Here is a 27,503-nt window from a genome sequence, read left to right as displayed (position 1 = left end):
TATAACATTAATTTATGTTTTTCCTGGCTTTCTGCTGCTGAGTGATTTGGGGCTCACCCTAAGAAGTTGCAATTTCCCTGATCCTCACCCTTAGACCCCTGGAGAACTGATGCAGAAGTGTAATACTTCACAATGAAAGCTGAATATGAAAGCACACAAATGAGTTGCAGTAGAAAAAAAATCAAAATCTGAAATTTTGTTTTCAGTGACGTTCATATGAGTATAACCAACAGAGGTGTTTCAATCTGGGCCCTTCTGGGCTAAAACCATGAGCCTTTAATACTTGAGCTCTACCTAGGACTAAGTCCCATCAGTCTCTAGCACCTACATTATCAGAGGGGTAACTGTTAATCTGCATCCGCAAAAACAAAGAGAAGTCCTGTGGCACTTTATAGACTAACTGCTAACACTTTATACAGTTGGGACCTGGTTTTTTTCAGTCTCCTTCCCCACCCTTTTTTTTTTTTTTTTGGTGGCCGAAAATAGAAATGCATATAAAAAAAAAGAATGAACAAATGCCCACTGTTTATTATTTATTCATGATAATAGTACATAGCAATAATTTGTATATTTTCCAAGGACGAGTAGTTTTTTTTTTCCCAAGGACTGGTATTGGCCCACGGACCACACTTTGGGAAACGCTTCCTTAATCTATAATGTACCACAGGATTTCTCTTTGTTTTAGCAGCTACAGTGACTCCTCCATCAGCAATGTGGCTGAGACACGAAAAGGAGACAATAAACTCCTCCTATATGCTCTTTTTGTGCAGGCTGTATGTACACACAATTGTGTGTACATGTTAGTATTGTTCAGGTGCATCTGATAGACGGGGGCTATCCAGCCATGTGTGCATGCAAATCATGGATTTGGTCCTGCCAAACATGCATGCATTTCTAGGGACGTGAGTATGTCTACAAAGTTGATGAAAATCTGGCCATTTCTTTTCTTAAACGTCAAAGATGTGGGGCTCAGACGATAGAACTACAATATGAGTACTGAGTCAGATTCAAGCACCTTCACGCTTTTTCAGTAGTACCTTGCTCCTTTACAATCAAATCGAGAAAGTATGGCATAATTTCGCCCACTGTGTTCACACATTTCTTTTAAAGAAAAGCCATTTGACCAGGAGTCTGAGATTCAAAATCTTTCATGTAACCATAAATCAACAGCATACCACTTCTCTGAAATCTTCCACTGCAATGTTTGTTATTAATTGTTATGTGAGGGTGAGGGAGACAACATATTAGTTGCCATCTTTCCCCTAATAAAATGCACCATCAACTTCATTAGTCACATGTGATCTCTGTCCATCTGCTGAGATGCATTCATATCACATTATCAGAAGCAACTGATGTTTTCTAATGACTGAGGCTTGACTGCTGGACACACCTCTGAATATCAACATGAAAACGGCTGCACAAATAAAAGGTCATTTCCATTAACTGCCTGAGATTTGAAGTGGCCACTCACAAACAGAAACATGCGTCTATTTCTTTAAACCAACACAATCAAGTCAAATAACCTGAAAGTATTTCTGGCTAAGAGGAACCAAATTATTCATCAGAGATGCAAGCTGGTCAGTGAATTCCATACTACCATAATAACACTTCATTCCCACCCCAGAATTACTGACGGACAGGCACCAGGAAATACAAAGTGTCACTGAAATTAGTACATGCTGCAAAGTCCCTTTATTTTTGTAAGTTTCTGATTTTGGCTTTGAGGCACAGGGTCACTTTTTTTGGGGACTTGTTAGAATCTGTTATGTTGCGATAGGTCTGGGTTTGCTAGAAAAAACAAACCGCAAGGTTTACATTCCTGTGTGTGACCGAGAAACTGGTTTTGTTAGCATTCCATTTATCTATATGCCAGCTCTGTGACCCGGTACATCGTCACCAGACCCTCTAACCTGACTCCTGGTGCTCAAACTCTGGTGCACTGATCACCACAGCATCAGTCTGGCTGTAATGTAGCTGAAACCTAATACATAATCTTAAATCCTTCAGAAGCCCCACGGAAGTTGAACCAGGATGGTCTTAAGCATTTGCTCAAATGTCTTCCTGAACCATGACATGAAAAATGCATCTGGTAGTAAGCAGTGTTCCCTCTAATTTTTTCCATCCATGTGCAAAATAAGTGTTGTTATGTACATCGAGACACAAGTAGAAACACATGCTGCTGGGCTGTGGACACTCTGCTGATTAGTGGGTGGCATGTGAATCTTTCTTGGGTGACTGCTGAAGTGCTCGTCTTACAGTGAACACTGGTGGTAAAGTAATGAAAACATTCTCAGACTGGTTCCGGAAACAGCATGCTTTCACATGACCACGTGTCTTGGTTCTCTGCAACACATGATCTAACTTTGTTCCAACTTTTAAAGATCATAGCTTCATCTATGCATAGAGTGCTTTTTTTTTTTTTTTTTTTTTTGGCTAGGGTACTTGCCGGTACTGAGAACCAGCATTTCGGTAGCACTAGCCATGGGACTGTATATGTGTATATATATAGTTGAGGAATTTAGGCTGGAATTTCCAAAGAAGCATAACGGAGACAGGCTGCCTCCCAACTCCTCTCTGAATTTCAGTGGGAGTTTGACTCCATTAGGTTATGAAAACTTCATCCAATGTTCCTTTGGGATCATTTTCTAGAAGTACCTAAAAGGTATCAGTTCATCATTTTACAACCCTTCCAACTTTTAGCGGGTTTTATGCTGTACTATAACACAACATAAAATACACTCATCTCCTTTGGCACAGCATGATATAAAATTATCTACTGCTACCTTGTATTTCCCACCTGCACTCACCCTTTTCTGATCATTCAATAATATTCGCATGGAGCACGGTATTTTACATTTTAAAAAGGTTTAAAAAGTGTTCTATTGCTTCCAGTGCAGGGAAGTGTGTCCGTGCATCCCAAGAAATTGCTTAAAATTGTAACTCTCTTAAATAAACAAGGAAATTGATTTAAATTACAGACCTTGTGTTAGTAAAGTAAGTAAGTAAAAAAAAATCGTAATATTATGGAAGAGAAATATACAGAGAAATCTACAGTTACACAGATCAAAAGGAAAGTGATTCTGAGGCATGAACCAAAAATATCGAACCCTCCAATAAATGGAATACAATAATAATGAAACCACTGTCCTCAGAGCATTACGTTAAAAAACATTTAAAGGCTAGAGGTCATTTAATCTGTTACTTATCATCCAGCTAGCTGTCCGACAAAGGCTATTTAATGAAGACATTGTGCTTAGCTATTTTAAATTAAAGTGATTGATTTTCATTTAGCATTTGTCTACCACAGTTAGTGGAAGTTGCAAAATTTATTTCAGAATGACCCGACAGGAGGAGAATCATATGTATCCATATGTATTTAGTGACAGAAAGCACTGTTAATACTCTATTACTTGTAATTGAATTAATTTTTAAACCTATGTTTAAATTACACCAAGGTTATGATACAACTCATCAAAAGGCAGCACATTCAGTGTTGAAATGTTTAGGCTGACAACACTCCATTGTGTCCTACTGTTAAGCAAAAACAGTAAAAAACAGCAAGACATTCTGAGTTATGGGATGACAGCTTGAACGTAAAAACCTACTGGGTTTTGGCAATTTATGCCACAATCATTTTCTTTTAATACATAGTAATTTCCCTTTTCACAAAAACAAACAAACTAAACCAAAAATCTCACACTATTCCTGGAAGATTTAAGAGAGAGATATTATCTGAGGGAGGCCCAAGAATGAATTTTAAGCTGTTAACATAGTGTGCTAATAACTAACCTGTTTAATCTTTTGTTAATTCTCAATGAATCCAGTGTTCATTATGCACTCTGGGCATGCAAAATTAATATGTAGAAATACCACCATTCTCAATTGCAGCAGAATAAAAAGTGATGACTTTCTCCTTTTCTTTGTAACTATCCAACTTCAACATTCTACCACAACCTATGTGTCTAGACTCCCCCCGCAACCCCAACTCTTGGTCCATTTGTGTCTTTAAATCCCTGACCCTGAAGCAGTCGTGCGCAACTTATTGAATTCAGTGAGCCTGAACCTGCTCCCAATCAGGACAATGAACTCCCCCCAAGGCATTAATTTTAATGGTGCAAAATTAAGTCCAGTGGGACTACTGATGTGCTTAAAATTACTGATCTGCAATGCTCTGCAGGTCTGAGGCCTTAGACCAGGAGCCTGCAACCTGAAGGTCTAGAGCTATATGCAGCTCTTTAAGGGCTTTTTCATGGCTCCCAATGCTATCATTGCCAAGTTCAAAAAAAAAAAGCCCCTCCTGATTATTTTCGATAAATGGTAAACATCTACAAGCCCAACAGAGAACAACTCATATCTAAATAGCAAACAATACAGTAAACCCTTGAATTCCTGCAACCCCCAGGTAACTCACATTTTTGCACAAAGTTGGGGGAGGGGGAGACAGGAACTCTTGGGCTTACAGGAGGCAGGAAATTGACCAGCCCACCTGTTGAGCTGGTCAGTTTCCTAGCTCCCAGAGTGGTGGGGAGCTGGGAACCAAGCAGCAGAGTGGTTCCCCTCTTCCTGCCCCTTGCGGGACCAGGAAACTGACCAGCCATGTGCTGGTCAGTCTCACCAGTCCTGCAAGCAGTGGGGAGACAGCAATGAAGTGGCAGCTTAGTTCCCACCTCCCCGCTGCTTGTGGGACCTAGGAAAATGACCAGATCATGGCTGTTCAGTTTCCAGGTTCCTGCCAGCTCACCTGTTGAGCTGGTCAGTTTCCCAGATCCTACAACTGGCAGGGAGCTGGGAACCAGGCAGGAGCCAGGCTCCTGGATCCCCTCCCCTCACAGGACCGAGGAAACTGAACAGCCCAACAGAGCTGGACAGTTTCCTCACTGCTTCTCCCTGCCTTCCCCTAGCTGCACAGCTGTCAGCCCGACAGCCAGTGCCACTGGTGGAAGGCAGGGAGAAGGGGCTCTTAGTCTGCTTAGCATGCAGGCAGCTAGGCAGGATGACAGCCCATAGCAACTTCAGGTTGTGCTTAACTCACATTAAAGCAAGTTACATGCAACCCGAAGCTGCGTATTTCGAGAGTTTACTGTACGTGATCTCGAAACACTGGATAATTCCCCCTTTAATATGTGCAGAGCATTGTGGTAAATGATACAAAACAGTACCCGCGTTGTCCTGTAGTAACTTGTTACAAAAAATGAAAGAGTTGAACATTAAGAATATAAAAGCGGTTATATTAGGTCAGACCAAAGGACCATCTATTCCAGTATCCTGACCTCTGGTTCAGGGGCAACGCACAGAACAGGTAAATATTAGCTCAATGACATCAGGAAAGGTACAAATGAAAATATTTCTATTTGAAATACATGTGTGTATTTGTTTGCCTACAGCTATAGCTGGGCATGAGCTGTTCTTTTTGTGAAATCTGGGGATTTATACCTCTATAGATAAAAGAGAAGATAAATATTTAGATAAACTCCCATGCTTCATAAAAGAGGTGCACATACATGTTTACAGATACACATGTATCATTCAGAAATATGGGGGCAGGAGAGTGTCTCAGTATCATATTTCAGAAAAAAGTGCTGCTTCTGTACATACATACTAACACATCTATAGCCCCCCCCAATTCATACAGAAATGGGTGTGTACGTATGCACCCTATAGCAGTACTGCACACAAGGGCATCTGAAGCTCATGCGTAGACAGTATATAAAGGCTCTTCCTAATTAATAACTTTCATTAAAACCTCTTGGCAATCAATTAAAATTAATGACAGAAGTCACTCTCTATCCCTCTACGCCCCCATCTCAGGTTGTGAAAACACTGGGTCGTGAAACTTTAATCCTGTTATGTGCTGCCTTCTCCATCTGAAAAGCCCACAGATTAACACAGCCACCATTATCGAATTTACAACCAGCCGCTTGGACAGCTGCCCTACTTTCAGCAGTTAATGGAAAAGGAACTAATCTGGTTAAGAGCGTAGGACTAGTTCATAAATCTGGGTGCACAAGACAGTTAAAGCTGTCACGTCTCTTCTGGAGAGTAGCAACTGAATTAAACTGTCAGCTTTCTACTTGCTGTTTCTCGAGGGTAGTCAGCCTTTCTGTAAGCCGGACTAATGAGATACTCGGCATTAACATAAACTACGTTGGCCCCATGGTACATGAAAGCTGTGCCAGTGTTGGAGTTTACATTTTATGACTGAGCTTGGCTGGATATGTATGGCATGTTCTTCAGTGCTGAAAGCCTGATTAAACATAACTGTTTTGTTGCAATCTACTGCCATACAAAGGTGTTTTAAAGAAATAAAAAGCAAATGTGATTAAAAAACTCAAACAATAATACACACTAAACTAGTGACATAACCAAATTGAAAATAAAATATAAGCTTGCTAGATGAAGAAATCAATAAAAAAAACCATACAACCACAACAATGCCCTGAGTGGCAGCAGAGACAGTATCTGACAGCTATAACTGTAATGAATTCACACTACACCCAGAAAATATTGACTTGATCTTCACTAATACTAGTCAACATTCCTATGCGTTCTGGTCAACCCTGCTCTCAACAAGCTCACAAGGCTACATATTAGAATGGCCTAAAATGTGCAGATTCTGCATAGTTGTTTGTAAACGAATGAAGACAGGAAGTACGGCTCGGACGCCACACATTCTAGAAGCATGGCAACTCTAAGCCAATTAAAGAAAAAACAAACACGCCACCAATGCCCTTCAGTAGAGGCCTCTCTTGTGGGGTGATGAAAGCACCACTGTAACAACCTTTTTGTGCTTTAAGACGAAACCTGCCATACTCTTTAGAAAAGCTACAAAAGCTCCATCTAGAGTTGTTACACTTAAAAGTCCACTCTGATTCTGATCAATGATTGCTCCTACAGAATTCCCCCTTTTCATGGGATGGGCTCACCAGACAAACTGGCACATTTCAAAACCGCAGTGACCATCAAAACGTATAAGCAATCCCGTCACCCCTTAGAGACAAAAAGACTTATTAGGTCATGACCTTTTGTGGTAAAACCCAGTTGCTAAAACCCATGAAAGCTCATGATCTAATACATTTGTTAGGCTATGTATACGACAGGCAAAGTAAGTCGACCACAGACAGGAGATTATAGCTACTCCAACTGCAAAGCTAAAATCGATGCATCTGTGCTCAGCTAATTTGGCTGTCTATCCAAGTTAAGAACAGGAGAGTTTCTCCTGCTGACCTCCCTTACTACTTGCGTCTCGTGCATCCACACTAGACACACAAATGAGACGTGAGTGGGTTGATCTTCTGGGTAGTATAGATATAGCCTTAGTTACAGACTAATACACATACCCCTCTGAGACTATTAAAATGTATGTGCCTCTTTATTTTATGTCAGTTTTTCAGCCTACTCTTCCAGGTGACTCCTAAATGAGGATTTTAAGCACAGTGACAGTACACACCAGTAAAACATCCGGATGTGCCAATAGTTATCATGTAGCTGTCTTTGAAATGGCTCAGTTTCCTTCAAGTTAAAGAAACAGTGTTCATTAACATATGTTGGCTTTTAATGGAGACCACTGCACTAGAAGCACCTATCCTATCTTTCTCTGATGGATAGTGAGAAATTATTCTCTTTGTGTTCCTAGAGTGATGTATGTATTATTGCACAGCTTTACAAGAGTCCTAGTCTTGATGCTGATTTTAGAGGGAGAGGTGAACACACAGCACCTGATAGGTCTGAACTCCCTAGGACAGTTGTTCCCAACCTGGGGTTCAAAAGATCCCCCGGGAATTGCAGGGGGTCTGTGAAAAAAAAAGTAAAACATAAACAGAAATGACCATAGAAAATGGCTTTTAAATAAATTGCAAAGTTACAATCTATTATTTTTAAATTAAATATCTATCTATAATGTTATTAACTGTTGTCTCAAAATCTATGTTGTGGCTTCCTTTTTCCTTTAATGAAAGTGTTCATAGTGGCTAGAATTGGCTTTGATGGGGATCCACGAATGACTCTAGGGGGGCTGCAGAGGGAGACTGGGGGTTCCACGCTAGTGAAACTGCTCTAAGATAAAATATTTTTTAAAAAAGCTTCAGGGCTGTACAATTTACACTGATGATGAGCTCTCTTTTGAGATACTGTTACAATGTAGATGCACCAGTTACTGAATATTCCCTCCCAGGAATAAAACATAACCCTTGACAGGTGAGAAACATTAACAACTAATAATCCATAATGACACCTAGTTCATAGTTCTCATTTTCAATCTATAGTTCTTGAAGAGGTTTGCAAAAGAGGAAACTATTATTTCTCTGAAGTACAGAGAGGTCATGTGACCTGTTTAAAGACAGGGCCAGGAAAGGAATGGAGGTCTGAATTCTAGTCCCACACCTTACATACCAGTTTAGGTCACCACAACTTCAGAATTTAATTGGAAATACCAGGGCAATTTGGGAAGAATGCGTTAAACTAGCTTTAATTCAACTTTCTTGAAACCCCCTCCCAGAGAACTGGAGTAATGAGAGATTTTTAGATGACATTTCATTGTCTGTTGAAATTTCAGAAAAAACAATCTTTGGTCCAAATTTTCTTCAACAGTTTGTAAGCACAATTCCCACCAAAAAAAAAAAAAAAAGTCAGAGCCTTTAACTGTCACATTTTGCCAGAGGATCCCCAAACTGACAAAAAATAAATACAGGAAAGAGATGTCTTTTTATTCCCTTTCAATCCCACACATACCACAAATCTCTTTGCATTTCCACCCCAGTATAGTGAGTCCAACATTCAAAATACATATTTAAACATCTTTTTTAAAATCTCATCTTTAATATAATGATTTCTGCGTTTCACAAAATCAAATCAGATCTCCACCCTATGTAAAAATCACCAAGGCAGAGACAGCTCTGTGCTTACTGAAGTTCAGAGTAAAATTCCCATTAAATTCAACATTCTTAATTCAAGAATTCAATTTGACCCTAGGTCAGTAGCACATACTTAAAGTGCTGCTGGGTTTGGTTAGGTTTAGACGAAAAAAAAATATTAAATTACTAAACAATAGCCATTTCCTCATGATGATTATTTTGTTGTTTTAATTTTTACAAACTAATCCACATGATAGATAACATTTTGAATTGTAACAATGTAAAAAATTAATACAAGCCAAACCCAAAACAGCTGAACTCTTTTTTATATACCTGTTTCATGAAAAATAGTTTGTGTGATTCACTTTTTTTTTTCAAAAGATAAGAATAAACTAACAAAACTTGATGCTTCCAAACCTTGATCCTGGTTTGAATCCCTCTATACTCCAACAACTGTGCACAAGTGAATTAGGCAAGAGGGTATTTTCCTGAAAAACTAGGCTTGTAATGGGAACACTGGCAGACTCAGTGGCACAGCAGTAACGTATGATAATAGACTGGCCATAGACACTTGAAGCTACAGCAGCATGTGGAACAACATGTTATGAAAGGGTTATGCGATGAATGTTCATTAGTGAATTACTAAAATTAGTGAATCTAGGACTAAACAGAGGCCAGAGCAGAGCCAGACTCGCTCATTAAGGCCGTGCCTACACGTGCCCCAAACTTCGAAATGGCCATGCAAATGGCCATTTCAAAGTTTACTAATGAAGCGCTGAAATGCTTATTCAGCACTTCATTAGCATGTGGGTGGCCGCGGCACTTCGAAATTGACGCGGCTCGCCGACGCGCAGCTCGTCCAGACGGGGCTCCTTCTCGAAAGGACATCCCCTACTTCGAAGTCCCCTTATTCCCATCAGCTCATGGGAATAAGGGGACTTCGAAGTAGGTGGTGTCCTTTCGAAAAGGAGCCCCGTCTGGACGAGACACGTGGCGGCAACGCGCGTCAATTTCGAAGTGCCGCAGCCGCCCGCATGCTAATGAAGTTCTGAATATGCATTTCAGCACTTCATTAGTAAACTTCGAAATGGCCATTTGCGTGGCCATTTCGAAGTTTGGGGCACGTGTAGACACAGCCTAAAGGTGCAGACACACGTTTCTTAGGGAGGAACTAACACCCTGACCACTTTTGAAAGAGAATGCCTGATCTGCCACTCCCCTCACCCAGCAGATAATTCCACATCAAAGTGGTCAGCAAGGACTTATGAAGTGTATTCAAGTTTCTAGACCACCACTTATGGTGAGTCAACCATTAAGGAACCCAACCGTTGCCCACAAGTTTTAGGGAAACACCTTACATACACACAAGTCTTTTCAGCAGCATGTGCCACAGTTTCATGGTTAGCTTCTCGTGGCTACAGGAGAAGGTGCTCATTGGTAAATTGGCAGAACTCAAGAGTAAGCTGTTTCAGAGATTTCAGTCATTTCCATTGGCTTACATCAACCAATATGCAATTTATTCTGCCACGTCACCTATGAATTTGTCCTTGTGAAGTCCACCCCTCCACTGGGGTGGGAGAGAGTAAGGATCTCACAAAACCCTAATTCTGAGTGAGGCCAACCTCTAAGAATGCAAATAGGCCTCTGAGACCACACAGTCCAGCTTGACTATGTAGATCTATTAGGCTTCAGGCCACGAACACAGGCTCCAACTCCCAATATACAAATACAGTGAAATATAACCCTTAAAGAATTCCAAATACAAACCTTTCTCCACAGCTAGTTTAACTCAAAATAATATTATCCATTTTATTACCTGTAGAAACCAAAAGTCCTGGCCAAAACAGACACACATTTTAAGACAGGTTTAATGTACGATTCAAGCACACTGTGGCATGCAGCTTCCCAAGATGCTATAACATTATGGTAATCGGCTGCATCAGAAGAAATGATCCAGCCAGATAAATACAATTTTTATATGTGCAAATATAACTGGTAAACATAATCATCTGACATTTCAAATTTATTTTAAAATAATCATCCTGCTAACTTTCTCTGCCTCTCGTGTTTCAATAAGAGATTGAAGGGAAGGAAAATAGATCAACAGCGATGTACATTACCTGCAAAAAAACTGATTAGTCTGGCTCAAAATGTTGGGGTTTCTCTTATATTTGATAGCGATGGAAACATTTATAACTCCACCTTACTAACACTGGTTACCCTACTGTCAGTTTTTAAGCAGAAATCTTCATAAACATCAAAGGGGATTACTGCTCCAAAATCGATGGCACGACTTCCTGACTTAACTACTACCTAGTTTTTGCTTCCTGTAACACACACCATTGGCTACATGATGAACAAATGCAAAGGAAGGCAAAGTTCCTGCCCCCTGGGAACTGTTCATAAAGTAGGTAATATTTTCTTGTTATGTGGAAAAAAGATATTAGCAACCATACAGGTATTAATTCTTCAGCTTTTATTATGTACTTTTGTTCTATGCAATTTGTGTGCACACTACCTTTTATTATAAGAAACAAATCACTTTTTAAAGAGCTGTACTATATCATTGTTTTCTAAAAATAATTCACCAGTTAAAAGTAAGCACATCGTCAAGCTCATTAACACTATTTTTATTTATTTCACATGCACTTTTATGCCCTGATCCTGCAAATATTATGCATATGATTACTCAATCAGAAGCAAAAGATAATGCCCTGGAATTCAATGGAACTATTTACATACTTAGAGTTATTTACGTGCATAAGGAGTGTTCCCAGGATCAGAAGTTCAATGAGGATCAAATGTTGCAAATCAGCAAGACCAGCCCCAGCATTCAGCAATTTTACATTGTTTTTTAAAAAAAAAAGCTGAGAGCAGTTTAGACCCTGTTGCAAACTGGTGCCAAGTTTCTGTTAGATGCTATAATAAGCCCACAAAAACAGCAGTCTTACAACAGAAATAACAGCAGACACGGCCCTCTACGATGGTTCTGCAAGGCATCCTGTTACCGTATACAAACTCTGCTCTGCTGTACGGCTGAGTGTGGAGACGTGGTCTGAAGGTTAGCCTAACCTCAATTAAAACCAAGATGCGCTTCTGACAGTTAACTGGTTTATGGTACAACCCCAAAAGTATTGTGGTTCTTTTGTCCTCGCTTCTTTTTTCTTTAAAAAAAAAAAAATTCTGAATGCATGGTAATGCATCATTTATAAATCACCCTGGTTAGAGCACAAAACAAAACAGTGCTTTGAAAACCAAACAAACTCCTGCTGCGGACTCGAGCACATCTAATGGCACCCCTTCAAAAGCGTTTGTGGCTTAATGAAGGCTGTTTACGTGGGGACTTCGATCTGTACCTGCTGTCCCCTGTCACTCCCTGGAAACTTGGTGGCAGATGTTGCCGCGTTAAGTTGCCTCTGAAGTGGCTCTCTGTCCTCGTCCCCCCCCTACAACAGAGTCAAACTATATTAGATCTCTTTATTTGTGCCTGAGGCATGTTTGGAAGCACAGCTGTGTCCGCCCCTCTCGCTACCTTTAGTGTTTCAGCCCCCCAGGCAGCAAATGTGAGACCAAAACTGTTCTGCCACTCTTAACTACATCTGCTGACAATCCAGTGGCCTCACTGCAGGCTGGTGAGAACTTGTGTCTATGCTCTAAACAGATGTCGGCGACAACCTGCTATCTTGCACCTGTATAAGCTTTCCTAACCTTGTGGATTGCTGGCTGAAAGATTTATGACTCTAAGGAGTTCCATACGCAAATCAAAGCCTCTTGACTTGACTGTATGCAGCCCTCAAACTGGGCCACCCTTGGCATTAGCTGGCTTGTAGGAAAGACAAGCGGCATTAGGAGAGGTGATGGGAGGGGAAAAATCTCTCTGTGCTTTGATACTTCATGCCTAAACTTTAACTTGATCAAGGGCTCGAATTCAGCCATGAATTCTCCTGCAAATGAGGACTGCCAGGTTTCTAAACAAGAAAAGAAAAACAATTATTTGGCCTGCTATTTGGCACGACAGTACTTCCAGTACGTGTGTGACACAGTTGGTTTGTTTACTGAGTTGAACTCACAAGAGGCACAGCAGCAGATCTGCACTGAACAATCCATGAATAAATAAAAGGATTTTTTTCAGAGTATAAAACACGCTGTTTGCCAGACCAAAGTTGTGTTCTTATGTTGCCACAGGTCACACCCTAAGGACAATATCTGTATTTTATGCTTCATCCAGAATTATGAATGCCCTCTCTCAAGCACCTGAAATGCAGCTACATCTTTTCCAAACTCTTGTTCCTTGTAAAGCAGGATGCTTGGTCATTGCCTTCCCAAATTCATATCAAACAGAAGTCTCGGTTCCTGCTGGTTCTGAAAATTGTTCATTTCTGTGTCCACAAAGGCTTACAAATGCCCAATCTTGACATCTGCAAAACCACAAACAACTTTGACAATAAAGTTGCATGTAATTTCAACCTGTTCAATCTCCATTTTATCAGAGCCTCTATTCTCTCACACTGCATTTACCTAGCCCACTGTCTTGATTAATATATGGCAGATATCTTTACCATATCTAATAATAAATATATTGAAAATGCTAATGTACAAAACTGTTACAAAAATATCCCTTACCGCCTGCTTTCCTCTCTCTCACTTTTTATTCGTTTCACCACCACTCTCTGCCTCCACTCCAGATAACTCTTGCCATTTCTTCCTTTAGAATATTTCCAAAATCCATCCTATAACATCCAGGCCTGAGCAAACAAAACTGGTCCATGTCCCGGCCTTTGACTGCAGCAACCTCTTGCTTCTGACTTCCCTAATTTTCATGTTGCACTCTTCTAACGTACACTGCCAAAACTGTCTTTCTCTTCACACTGTTTCAAACATAGCACCTCCAGCATTACAATCTCCACCAGAACAAAAAAGCAGTCGCGTAGCACTTCAACAAAATGATTTATTAGGTGGGCCTTCGTGGGACAGACCCACTTCTTCAGACTATAGCCATACCAGAACAGACTCAATATTTAAGGCACAGAGAACCAAAAATAGTAATCAAGGTTGACAAATCTGAAAAAAATTATCAAGGTGAGCAAATCAGAGAGTAGAGGGGCAGAAAGGGGGTGGGGGAGTCAAGAATTAGATTAAGCCAAGTATGCAAAGGAGCCCCTCTAGTGACTCAGAAAATTCCCATCCCGGTTCAAACCACATGTTAATATGTCAAACTGAATATAAGAGAGTTCGGCAGCCTCTTTCTCAAGACTGTTGTGAAAATTCCTCTGCAGTAAGATGCAGACTTTTAAGTCATTAACAGAATGGCCCATTCCACAGGTTTGTGGATCAGGACTGTTTTTATGTCTGTTTTGTGCCCATTAACTCTTTGTCAAAGAGAGTGTGAAGGCTGTCCAATATACAAAGCATCTGGGCATTGTTGGCACATGATGGCATATATAATGCTAGCTGAGGAACATGAGAATGTGCCCGTGATTCTGTGAATAACCTTCTTAGGTCCACTGATGGTATCTCCAGAATAGATATGTGGACAAAGCTGGCAGTGGGCTTTGTTGCAAGGAAAAGTTCCAGGACTGGTGTTCCTGAAGTATAGACTGTGGTTGTGGGTGAGAATCCTCATAAGGTTGGGAGGTTGCCTGTAGGAGAGAACAGGCCTTCTGGAGTGCGGCATCCTGATTAAGGATAGGTTGTAGGTCTTTAATAATGCATTGCAATGGTTTGAGTTGGGGGCTGTGCTACACTGGCTTTCAGTTTCCTTCTCTATCATAGTAACAGAGAGATAGCTGTGTTAGTATATATTCTATCAAAAAAGGCAGTCCAGTAGCACTTTAAAGACTAACAAAATAATTTGTTAAGTGGTGAGCTTTCCTGGAACAGACCCACTTCTTCAGACCAATAAATGCACTGCCAGATCCACACCCCCCAGTTCCTTTTTGCTGTGCTGCTGGTTTTTGGAGCACTCTATTGTCTCTTTGTTAGTTAGCTTAGCTGCCTCCTTTTATAGTGTAAATAATTGTTAAGTATCTGTAAATACTTTTAATGTTAGGTAGTTGTCTGTTAAATGACTATGGTCTGAAGAAGTGGGTCTGTCCCAGGAAAACTCACCACCTAATAAATTATTTTGTTAGTCTTCTCTATCATATTCATCCTCACCTTCAATGCATTGCAGAGTTCTCACATCCACTGCAGCAGATCTTCTGCTAGTGCAGAATTTACACCAAATCCTTGGTCAACCTTTACTTTAACAAGTAATTTAAGCTATGAAGCCCCAGCATGAGAACCTGTCAGCTTTATTTCCCTGGAAAGTGCCACACATCAATGTCACAATACAATGTTTTATGTAGAGGCATTTATAAGGTGCTCATCAAATTAGGACAACATGGAGTCTTGTCCTGGGCACCTGTGCAGAAAATAAGAGGATTTAAGTCCCTCCCCTTTTCTCCCCTGTGAGAACTACCTGTTGAAGTGGCAATGCAAAGAAGGGAGCAGCCTTCTTGGAACACCTACTTCTTGTCACACACTGACAGGAAGGAAGAGTAGGGAAGTAGCAAAGTCTTGACTCCTTTCCACTTCCTTTTTGTGCCAGTCCGCACACAAAACCAGAACCAATTGGCTAAGGTGGCCAGATGTCCTGATTTCAAAGGGTCAATCCTGGTATTCAGGGCTTTGTCTTACACAAGCACCTCCTATCCCTACCCTCAACCCTCTTTCAATTTTTTACACTTGCTATCTGGTCACCTTCCTGGTGATTGGTGAAATAATCTGCTGCTGGATAAGGTCCAGAGCAGATTATTTCCTCTCTGGAACAAGGAAGGATGCAGGGTCTGAACCTGGTCTGCTTCTGGAAAAACCTCAATGCATGCTATTCTTTACATCCCCCCAATGTTGTGAGCAACATTAATAAATCAGTAACGTACTGACAACGGTGCACAATAAATGGGTTTGTATTAAACAACAGGCAGGTTGCACGGTTGTACTCTGCATCAAGGACACATATTATACAAGTTTTACCACATAAGTTTACACAATATTCTACTCTTGCACTAAAATCAACTACTAAAGGAGAGCTCTATGAAGTCAGTGAACCACTGAGGAAGAAAGTTGACAAAACAATGGCAAATTAAAGCTAAAAGAAAAGAGGTGTGAAATTAATGGTAAGCAGCATGTTTGTATTGTATGCAGCAATAAAAGCTGACATAATAAAAGGATATTTATTTTCTTCAAACGGAGACTATTTCTGGAATATACAACATTTCGGTGCCAAATGCTGCCCATGTCTGAATTAGTGGGTCCAGAGATTTCAATGGATCTGCAAATCTGCTGGCACAGCTCCAACAGAGGTGTGCTTTAGCTAGTAACACACAGATTCACAAAAAAGAAAGAAAAACCACCATGCACTGAATATCCTCCAACAGGTGCACCAGAGCAACTTTATCGAGTGTAAATTATTGTTGCACTTAGCTGGAATAACTTGCTCTGGGCCTCCTCCTCAGCTTTGTAGCCAAAAAGGAGCTGAATGGCTCTATGAGATTTTAAATATTTGAAAGATTCCAGCACAAAAGATGGCATTCAAGGACACTGGATTTCTGACACTCCCAGTAGGACACTGAGACCAGAAATCAATCACCCATGTAACAAGTATGGGGACCGATGCCCTTCCACCGTGTAATTTGAGACAGACAAAGTACTTACAGTATTCTTCATTGTAATTAACAGCTCCAGCACACCAAGGGTCTGCTGGATTTTTTTGGCTGGTGATGCATCTCTTTAGCGGCACTAATTTTAAATGACTGTTGCTCTGTTCAGCGTTTTTCTTGGCTTTAAAATCAGAGTTAAGGACATGAAGACTGTTCACTTAACCAGTTTATAAAGACCCAATACATGAAATACAAATGTACGTCATTAAGAATATAACCTGTTGTAGGAGTATCCTAGAGGGTGCCATAAGAAGCAGCTGCCAGGAACTGACTTGCCGAATTACAAACCTAACTGTTCCCATCCTTAAAAGAAAGAATCTGATATTGTAAAGCAAATGTATAACTTCCATTAGCCAGGAGGAGTGCGTTAGTAACGTTCAATCTGAGTTATAGTTAGAGGCTTAATTTAATCAAAACACCAGAGAGGGCCATGAAACAAAATCAGCACCTCCCCCCATTAAATGCACACGCTCACAAACCTCATCTCCTTGCTGTGGTCGCATCAGAGACACCCGGTCATATTGCCGTCGCAGCAGAGCCCACAGTGCATCAAGCCGACCCTGTTGCAAGAGAGCAGGTTGATTGAGTGTTACAGCATAGGGCAACTAACAGGGACATACTCATATCGAGAGAGCTGCTATTTTAGGTGGCCTTCCAGGTAGCTGACTGAGCCAGAGGCTTTTCTCCATGCAGAGTTGGACAGGTTTAACTTGAGGTTTGTTTTGATACAGGTGCAATTAAGTGAGCGCAACAATCTGTGTGGATGCCTCTGTTTTGGTTTAAACCAGGATCAGCTCGCTTTAGAGCAATCAGTTAGGAACAGGCTTATGCTAAACTGAAATAAGCCAGCTGGAAACCAAAATAAGATTGGCACCCAGTCTAACTACACTGGTGAAAGTCTGCATGCGGTCAATCCCCTCACAGCAGCGACTGACGAATGGTGCATGACGAGGACAGCATAGGCATAAATCCCACCACATGGGAAAAAACTGACCAGTGACAAATGACTATGTGGCTGCTCCACCAAGCGTTAAATGAGTGAGAAATAGATAGAGCAAATACCTCCAGAAAGGGTATGAGCTGACACTCTCCTATTGGTAGTACCTTATTTCTAAGAGTAGTCCCATTGATTTCAGTACTCGTTGAGCAAGGAATAATTCATTGAGAGTAAGGACATCAGAATCCGCTCCAGAGTATTGAAGTGTAAAAGTTAGGGCCACATAATGCCATCCCTAATCACTGTGAGTAGCACCTTACTCCAACAATAGTTCTAGTTACGTGAATGGGAATATTTGAGAAGTGGGTACTATTTTGTATGAGTAAGGGTTGCATAAATCTGGCCTTTGATACAAAGAGACAGCAAAATTATATTCATTAAAAGATTACCTTAATTGGAGTGTACCACTTTTCCTGAGGAGCTTGTGAGGTAGGCTTGGGTCTAGGAGGTCTGGGTTGAACGGGGTCTTCTGGTTCTTCTGGCAGTTTCACCACAGCATTTTTGGCTTTTTCTAATCTAGCTCCTTCTTCTGTAGATCCCTTATCACCCCAACGAACCTAAACAATATGAAAGTGTATGTTGTTAATGTGAATATGCAACGTGTGCTAAATTATACAAATGGGTAAAAAAAACTCCATTTCCAGGTTTTTTGATGGGAAGGGAGAAAGAGAAGTAAAATTCATTAAAATTTCCATGAACATTTTTCCCAATTTTGACCACCTCTCCTATGTATCTCTTGAAATATAATTTGTTAATTCTCAACAGCAGAAACAAAAAAAAAAACCAAAATATTAAATGAAGGGTGTACCATATAGTAAAATACAGCCATGCCACTGGAAATTTTGGAAATCTTCCCTTATTAAAAGGTACAAAGCTACCCTAACTCTGATAGCTAAATAAAGCAGCTTCACTGAGGAGAACCTGAAATTTGTGGAGTTTGACAAGACAAATCTGAAATAAAAAATTAAGTCTGTCGCAGGCTGTTATGAGATGACACAGCAACAAAAAATTTGCCATATTTTTTTAAAAGTATTTAGGTTCCAAAAGATGTAGGGCTTATAATTTTAAAAATCTGGTCCACAGATTTATTGGAGCATAAGCAGTCATGGGCAAAAACCCACGATGCATCTAACAAAGCAGCTCATTGCCCACAAAAGCTTATGTGCTAAAAATTCTGTTAATCTATAAGGTGCCACAGGACTTCTCACTGTCCTTAATCACAGTCAATATGTATTTAGCTTACATTAGGTGTTGGATTCCTATTGAATAGTAAAATGCCCCATTTTCAAAACATTTTCATTTAAACTCTGCAGCCTTAATCAAAGAATCATACAACACTAGAACTGGAAGGACCTCAAGAAGTCAATGAGTTTAGTTCACTGTTCTCTCAGCAGGACCAACTACCATCTGGACCATCCCTAAGAGATGTCTATCTAACCTGCTCTTAAATATCTCCAGTGATGGAGATTCCACGACCTCCCTAAGCAACTTAGTCCAGTGTTTAACCACCCTGACTGTTAGGAAGCTTTTCCTAATGTCTAGCCTAAACCTCCCTTGCTGCAGTTTTCGCCCACTTTTCCTTGTCCTATCCTCATAGGCCAAGAAGAACAATTTTTCTCCCTCCTTGTAACACACTTTTAGGTACTTGTAAACTGCTCTCATGTGCCCTTCTATGTCTTCTCTTCTCTAATCTAAACTAAACAAGCCCAATTCTTTCAGTCTTCCCTCATCACTCACATTCTCTTGTACTTTAATCATTCTTGTTGCTCTTCTCTGGACCTTCTCCAATCTCTCCACATCTTTCTTGAAACGTGGTGCCCAAAACTGGACACTATACTCTAACTGCACGTAATCAGTGCTGAGCAGAGCAGAAGAATGACTTCTCAGATCTTGATAATACAACGCTCTTGTTAATGCATCCCAGAATTATGTTTGCCTTTTTTTGCAGCAGTGTCACACTGTTGACTCATATTTAGCTTGTGGTCCACTATAACCCCCAGATCTCCTTCTGCAGTACTCCTTGCTAGACAGTCGTTTCCCATTCTGTATGTGTGAAACTGATTATTCCTACTTATGTGGAGTACTTTGCATTAAATTTCATCCTATTTACCTCAGACCATTTCTCCAGTTCGTCCAGATCATTTTGAATTCTGACCCTATCCTCCAAAGCAGTTTCAACCCCTCCCACCTTGGTATCATCTACAAATTTACTGATTGTACTCTCTATGCCAATATCTAAATCACTGATGAAGATATTGAATAGAACTGGTCCCAAAATGGACCCCAGTGGAACCCCACTTGTTATACTCTTCCAGCATGACTGTGAATCGTTAATAACTGCTCTCTGAGAAGGGCTATCCAGCCAGTTATGCACCCGCCTTACAGTAGCCCCATCTAAGTTGTATTTGCACAATTTATTGATAAGATCATGCAAGACCTTCTTTGAAGACTCCACAGAATCCCAGTTGGAAATCCAGGTCCACACTCTGGAGTCCAATTCACCACTCTGTAAAGCCCCCTAAGATAACTTGGATTTAAAAGGTGGTACATAAAACGTTTCTTCCACCTACATTTCTCTAAACTAATCATTTAGGGCTGAATTCAGGAGCACTCATGGAAGGACTGGGCCCAGTTATGATTAGCTGTGGTTTACTCAATACAGCTATTAGATATTGATAGTTTTTTGGGGTTTTTTTTTTGTTTTTTTTAAATCTAGTTAAAATGCACAAGAAAACTGCCTTGTAAATTCCATAGAGGCTGACTTAACTATCAAATGTGACATAAGGACATACCCATAAGGATGCACATTTTTCATTCTGCTTTAATTAACATGGTGCTATCATGTCTCTCTCAAAGACAGGCACTGTTGTAGCTGTGTGTTCTTCGCGGATCAAGCCTCTCCTTAATGTCACCATTGTCAGTGCATTTGGCTGGCCCACAGTTGGAATACTTATGTTACACTGCAATTTCTTCCAAAACACTCAAAAAGGCTCTCACTCTGCTCCTCATTAGCTTGATGGAATCAGCATCCCTTTTAGCATCTATTTAGAGTTCAGATCAAATGGAACTAGTGCAATCAGTTCTTTCGTCATCTACAGAGATACATTTAGAATTCTTTCAAAGGATAAAAAATTTAGGATGCTGGTGGGGAGCAAGTGAATATGACACAATTATATTTCCAGCCCACTTTGTTGCCATCAACTTGAGCTTCAGAAAACTCATATTTTCATGCATAGGTGTTTCTCTTTCCAGAATACAAACCTCCATTCTTTTAATTCCTCCCACTCCTCGTCCTCCATAGTAGGAAGCATCCACTGTTGGCCATTTTTTAGTAGGCAAGGGCTCTTCTACTTCTTCCTGTCCATAAAGACAAAGTCATTTTTAAAAAGAAGACTTCTTTTTACACAAAGTTCTGTTCTAGCACATGCTTTGATTACTATTCACAGAGTTCTAGTGTGACAGCAACAGATTTTAAAGGCACTCATGCCTAGCGGTTTTTATTATTTTTCATGCTATCTGGTCACTCTCAGAAATGTGTTTTTGCACATGGGAGAACATCGCTGGTAAACCTAGGAAGTGACACAAACTGTGACCAGAGTTCTCAAGCCATTTAATAACTAGACTTTCCACTAACAAGAGCTCATTTGCCCCATTATCGCCCTTTCCAGTAACGAGAACAAACAAAACCCACAGAGAAAAAAAAATCATTAACACTGTCTCCTTCTTTTAAAAATGTACTGTACTTAAGGAGGTGGGGTGCTGGAAAAAATTGTTTATAGCTGGGGTAGTGAGAGCCACTGAACTAAAATGTAAACCCTGAATATCACGGAACCCCTTCAAACGTGGGGATGCAGCAATCCCCCGTCTCCCTAGTTCCAGCACCTACGTTATGAGCCAGAGACCAAACCACAGAGGCCTGCACCCATAAAATGGCTTTGCTCCCTGTACAAAATCCAGTCCAACAGCCAAAGGACAGTGGGACAGAATATTTGAAACCTGCAGGAGACTGATTGCAATATATTTGCAGAGCGTAGTGGAGGAGAAAGGTTGGGTAGCAGACATTCTACTGGGTCTTCCATTGGAAGTTTGGACCAAGTGATCCTAGGCTGTGGCCCAACGTGCTTGAACTGACACTTCTATGCTTGTCTGAATCCAGACCTGTGTGCAGACCCACTAGTGATCCTCCTCGAACACCCACTTCCCCACTACTGAGTGACCCAGTCTGCTATATAGAGCACAGAAGGTTGCAGTCATTCCACAAAGCTTCTCTAAAGCTGCATGTATACTAAGTCACACTGAGAACAGTGGTGGTCTCCACGGACAGAAGGGCACCCTCGTAGCACACTTTTTTGCCAATTGTAGCTTTAGAACAGACATCAAATGGTTAAAATTATTGGATTCATTCTGTCAATTTTAGGGGCAGCCCTCCTGGCTTTCCTGCCCATCACTCCAACACAGATACCAGCCCAAGGACATTCCACCAGCTATTCTCTAAGGTGCTCGCTATGGCTACGTCTACCTTAGAGAGTTTTGTGGACAAAACTGGTGTTTTTTCGACAAAACCCACAGAGCATCCACATTCCCATGGCGTTCTGTCAACAGTAAATTGACAGAACTGCTGTTGACAGTGTTCAGCCGCTCCCCCATGAGGCAGAATGCCTCTGTCAACAGATTCCGTCAACACAAAGCTGGTTCGGATGTTCTGGGGAGTCATCTGTTCACAGACAGGGCCTCCGGTGCACCGGGCAGCCCTGTCTGCTGTGCTGCCAGTTGGCCACTCTGTCAAGAGAGCAGGTGGGCAGTCCGGTCACTCTCTGTCAACAGAGCAGATCGTTCTTTCAACTCACTTGGCAATCTGGCCGTGATCTGTCCAGAAGTTTTGTAGGAAGATATCTTCTGAGAGTAACTTGTGTCAACCGATCACTCTAGTGTAGAACTTAGCCTAAGGCGAGATCTGTTTCTTTATACCCTGTCTGCTCCCAGGAGTGGATCTTGCTCCTATGAAGCTGACGATAGCCACAGGAATAGAAGGCTAGTCTCTAAGTGCGGCTCTCCTGAAACCCACTTTGCTCTCCCCTTCTCCATCCTACTTCCACAGATTTAATAAGGTCCTCAGAAAGAAATTCCCAAGTGGAGCACACTGCTCCTGCAGATACTAAGTGCACAGGCTCTTCTTCCACAAATCTCAGCAATCCAACAGGAAGGGAGAATGGAGCCATCCTAATCTCACACCGACCCATGCTTTCATCTCTCCCCAGTTCCCCCAGGCCCCCCTCAACTATACCTCTTTTGGAGGTGGCGGTGGTGGTGGCGGATCGATGATGACCTAAAAACAATACAAAGACATGCATGAGTGACAACAGTCAGAGAGCTGTAAGTGACTTACCACACCTTACAGACTATCTTTAATTGTTAACCATTCTACTATGAATCACCAATGTTTCTTCACAAACTGGTGACTGTCATTGCAACTCCCCGGACTACTGATTACCAGGTGTGCATGGAACTTGACACTGTCTCTCTATATAAAATAAAATCAATTTATACACAGGCATGCGATGGGAAAAAAAATGTGTCTTTCCATTTACTTACTAACTGGATGAGGTTCAGTCATTCTAAGATCCAGAGATGAAATCCTACGGTGTCAAACAGCATCAGCAAAAGGCAGCCCAAAAGTCTATCTCAGGACTTGCCTAACTATAAACCAGCCTTCTCATGCCATGAATTGGGAGAATTTTTGGCCCAGTGACAAACTATGAAATGCCTTCCAGAACCTCAAGATCATCTCTAGGCTTTTAAACTACTCACCCATCCAATTTATTTCTGCAGCTTTCACCTTTCGTACCTATAATTTGGAAATGGATCTCCTTCATGGTGGTCAGTGTGGAATGCAAACAATATCGTGTAGCTACATTCATAAAGGTTCTTACATCGCTACTGGAAAATGATCCCTCCTATTAAGGAGGTTCATTTCTAATTTACAGACATTCACTAGGTGTCTGGCACATAAATTTAACAATTTGTCAACTTGTAAAGAACAGGAAGGAGAGCACATGTTGGTAGTAAAAGCCCTCTAGTTGCTCTACATGAAGTAGTGCTAACCTTATTTTAGCTTAGTCTTTAATTTAATATGCAAAAGAAAATAAAAAATAGATGTACATCACTTGAGCTCCTTCAACTTTCTTTCGGATCTCTTATCCACAGGCATCACATGAACTTCTGAGAGTTGCCCTGCTACTCACATCAAAATCCTCACCAAGCCATTAAACAGAAAAAAATGCATCACTGTATTTACTGGAGGAGGGCAAAAATTAAAGCCGCAGCTTTATGCAAAACAGAAACAGGACTGCATTTAGCAGACTACAGTTGGGCTTACTCTTTTGCCAAGCTAAAAGAGAAGAAATATTTTGTCTATCCAAAGTCATGATTTTCTGTGCCTGAGTACAAATATGAAAAAAGAAATCCTCCATCAACACTAAGACTGTGATTATTTTGCACATTGGTACAATGCAGTTGTGATTAAAGCACATAAAGAGACTGCTACATGAAAAGCCTCTCAAATTTATTTGTGCAGTGTATTATCTTATCTCAATTCCTGACTTTAATTCCAGTATATTCATTATTTTCATGAGTGCCTCCGAATATCAAGCGAGTGGAATCATGGCATCATCTGTAGGAGAATTTTTGTTTCAGTCTTGAAAAAAGTAACTTGGATGCCACCACTGACATCTCAGATAATACTGCCAAAACAGTTTACTTCTAAAATAAATTTGGGCATCACATAGCTGAATGATATTAAAAATGAGCATAGTTAAAAGTGAATGCAAGGTATAAATGGGAACATATTTACCGTATACCTCTGAATTAAAAGATTAAACTGGTTCATTAGTTCTTGAAACCTTCAACAGGTAGGAGAATAAATTACAGACTTTTGGTGCTTGCAAAGGTGTGTCAGAAGATTTTTCCCTCCTAAGCTTTTTACTTAAGGGTTAATAAATGAAGGATCTGTAGTGCACTGTTCTTGGGTTCTCAGAGCACTTTGCAAGCATTAGCTAGTTAATCCACATGACATCCCTACAAGGTAAACTAGAACTCTTAGGCCCACTTTATAGACAGTGAACTTGAAGCACAGGGCTTGTAAATCAGACCTGCAAAAATATTTGTAAAGGCACCTGAAGGTATGCCTAGGTATGGAGAAGGACTGAATTCTATCCAAGGATCAGACTCTTCTTCACATTATCTTATTTGTTTCTACTCTCATCCCTCTTTCTCCTTTCACTTTTTCCATTACCTTAAATTTCTCTATTTGCCTGATATATTCTAAGCCTTTCAGAGCTCAGTCCTTTCTAATGCTAGTAAAATGCAACACCACAAAAGTTATGGCCCTATAAAATATTTATCAACAATAATTCATAACAACCCTGTCAACCCTTTCTTATACACTTGAGACTCTCCTAAGTCTAATGGGACCAAGATTTGACCAAGAAAATTTGAATCCAAAACAGGGACCTATTCTAAAACCCACTGAAATCAAGGAAAAGATTCATGACAACTTTAATGAGCTTTGCAAACCCATAAGTCAGTGGGAGCCTTTTCACTGACATAACGGATATGGGATCCAGTGCTAAAACGGCGCTGCTAAACTCAATGGAGTTGTAGGAAAAAGTATAATTAAAATTAGGCAGTGGTTTAATGAGCTGCAGTTCTAGCCACTTCAAAAAATGAAACTTGTTTTAAATTTACCCCTCCATTAAGTGACACGATGGTGAGAGAAAATAATATGCTTTGAGTAGCAGATATTTGGCCCTGTTGACAGAAGTGGTATGGAAATGCTCCCATCCTTATGTTTCAACAGGCTCCATACACACACATACAACTTAGTCCTGTTTGATTTGTAAAGCAAAGTTCACTGGGAAACCATTATTAAATGCAATTTTAAAATCCAGTCTAGGGAACTTAGGCAAATTTGAAGTAAATTATTCATATGCAGCATGAGAATTTGCAGATATTAAAAGACAAGGTTGCCTGTAATTTTTTTTCTTCATTCACGTCAGTAAAATGCAATACTGATGGTTCTAAAGAATGCTTCTCTGACTTATTAACCATATGTGCAATTTGATTTGTCTCCAATTTTGTTTTGTTTGGTTTTATCATCAGGGAGGACTGCATCTCATTTACAAAGAATGAAGACTTGAGTTTGGAGGAGAGCCGATTTCTTTTTTTTTCTTTTTTTTTTAAAAAAAGTTAGTTGCTTCAGGCAACAGTCCTTTTGATCCACTCATTAACACTTTTCAAATGTTCCAGTGATGTGGGCATTAGGAAATGTCAGCACTAGAGCCTGAAGCCAGTTTGATACAATCATATGTTCTGATATTCAAGGAAGACTGAAAGAACTGTCAGCAGTGAAGTCCCTTAAAATAAAAAAAAATCAAAAAAAAAATCACATAAATGCCTGGTACTTACATAGACTGCAGATCAACTAACATTTTGAGATCTGACTCCTGCCAATGATGAAGCAAATGGGCAGTACATTGTATAGGCTGGGAAAGGCCATGCTGCTCCAAAAAGCCAGCCTGACTTTGCCCGTGGTCCCCCACCAAAACCCCTTCCCTGTTTGCCCTTCCCCACTGGCCAGTGCTTGGGGGTGGAGATGGTGCTGATGGTTGTGGGGGGGAGGGTGTGGCACAGTGTGCCTGTGCATAGGGGCCAGGAGATGAGCACTGCCTGCCTGTGCTTAGGGGGGCACAGGGGGATGGAGCTTGTGGCAACAAGGAAAGGGAGCTCCAGGCTGCTGTTAGGAAAGGGGGCAGATTCTTGGGTAGTGGGGCATCCCCATCATTTGAGGACTTCAGTACCTCAGCTAGAGGTTGGGGTCTGTTACAGGAGTCAGTGGGTGAGGGTCTCAGGCCTGCAGCCTGCAGGACATCAGATTAAGAAGGTCATGCTGGTCCTTCCTGGCTTTAACATCTGAAGAACACAACATAAAGGTATCCTCCTGGAGATGTCTTGGGATCATCCTGTAAAGGCTGGGATAGGGGACGGTTTTTTCCCATTTGAAAAGGGCCACTGGCTCTGCTTTTGGAAATCACAAAACACTGGGGGATCCATAGAAGGCTGAGGTCCCATATTTCCATGATGATTTTAAGGTCCTCTAACCCTCACAGCCTGCTTTCTGTTAACCATAAGAACTACTGCATCCTCAAGGACTTCAGTAACAGCCTTGGAGTGTTTGGGATGAGGCGGGATATTTCACTACCCCAATTCCTAGGAGATCTTCCTTGTGACAAACTGAGTGGACAGAATACAGTGCTAGGTTGGCAGAAAATGCCACCTCATCACAGTCTCAGGTTTGTAGCTGAACAGATAATAAAAATCAACCAATCTCAAATTCTCAAATTAGGTGAGGGGAGGAGATGGCTACTAGAAGGATAAAGCATGTTCATTATTCAGATGAAAGTAGATGTAATATAGACAGGATAACAATTTTATTTTTTGCATGGGATTAAAAAGCGAATAGATGATTTGCAAAATGAGAGACCCTAATGGCGCACAAATACCAAATTTAGTGCTAGTGCTTTTAAAATAGTTTCTGATTTCAGATTAGCATCTGCATGTCATTATGGCCTGCAACTTTCAAACAACAGAGGGAAAGTTTTGTCAAAGATTCCACAGAAATACGACATCTGCTCACTCAAGTAAAAGCCAAAATGAGACACACCCGTTTTTCTACCCTGGCTCACCTGGTCTTTGGTTTCTGTCAAAGCAACAGGTGCTTTGAAGAACAGTTACTTCACTGTTATTAAACTGAACTGTTCTGCGGCTTTCACTATACCACTGATAAAGACACCCCCAACCTATGTCACATATGACATATACTCATCCATTAATCCATTCTATACAGAAGTTGTGCTGCTCTTGTACAGGTTTCTAGTCCAGGATTTTGTCATCCTGTAGCAT

General features: G+C 40.8%; 1 protein-coding gene across 2 annotated transcripts in view; it reads right to left on the bottom strand.

The window, feature by feature from the left end:
• The window catches only part of ANTXR2 (ANTXR cell adhesion molecule 2), a 166,700-nt gene that overhangs the window by 50,628 nt on the left and 88,569 nt on the right, over nt 1-27,503 (bottom strand). For both annotated transcript variants that reach the window (XM_074993748.1, XM_074993747.1), the window contains 4 exons: nt 22,831-22,872; nt 20,808-20,903; nt 17,936-18,103; nt 17,029-17,109 (listed from right to left, as the gene is read on the bottom strand). In XM_074993748.1, coding sequence (XP_074849849.1) covers nt 17,029-17,109; nt 17,936-18,103; nt 20,808-20,903; nt 22,831-22,872 — 387 coding nt within the window. The remainder of the gene's footprint in view (nt 1-17,028; nt 17,110-17,935; nt 18,104-20,807; nt 20,904-22,830; nt 22,873-27,503) is intronic.

Source organism: Carettochelys insculpta, chromosome 4 (assembly GCF_033958435.1).
Source record: "Carettochelys insculpta isolate YL-2023 chromosome 4, ASM3395843v1, whole genome shotgun sequence".
In the NCBI taxonomy this organism is placed as follows: Eukaryota; Metazoa; Chordata; order Testudines; family Carettochelyidae; genus Carettochelys; species Carettochelys insculpta.
The sequence above is the reverse complement of the archived record's forward strand: the minus strand, read 5'-3'. Positions and strand labels throughout refer to the sequence as shown.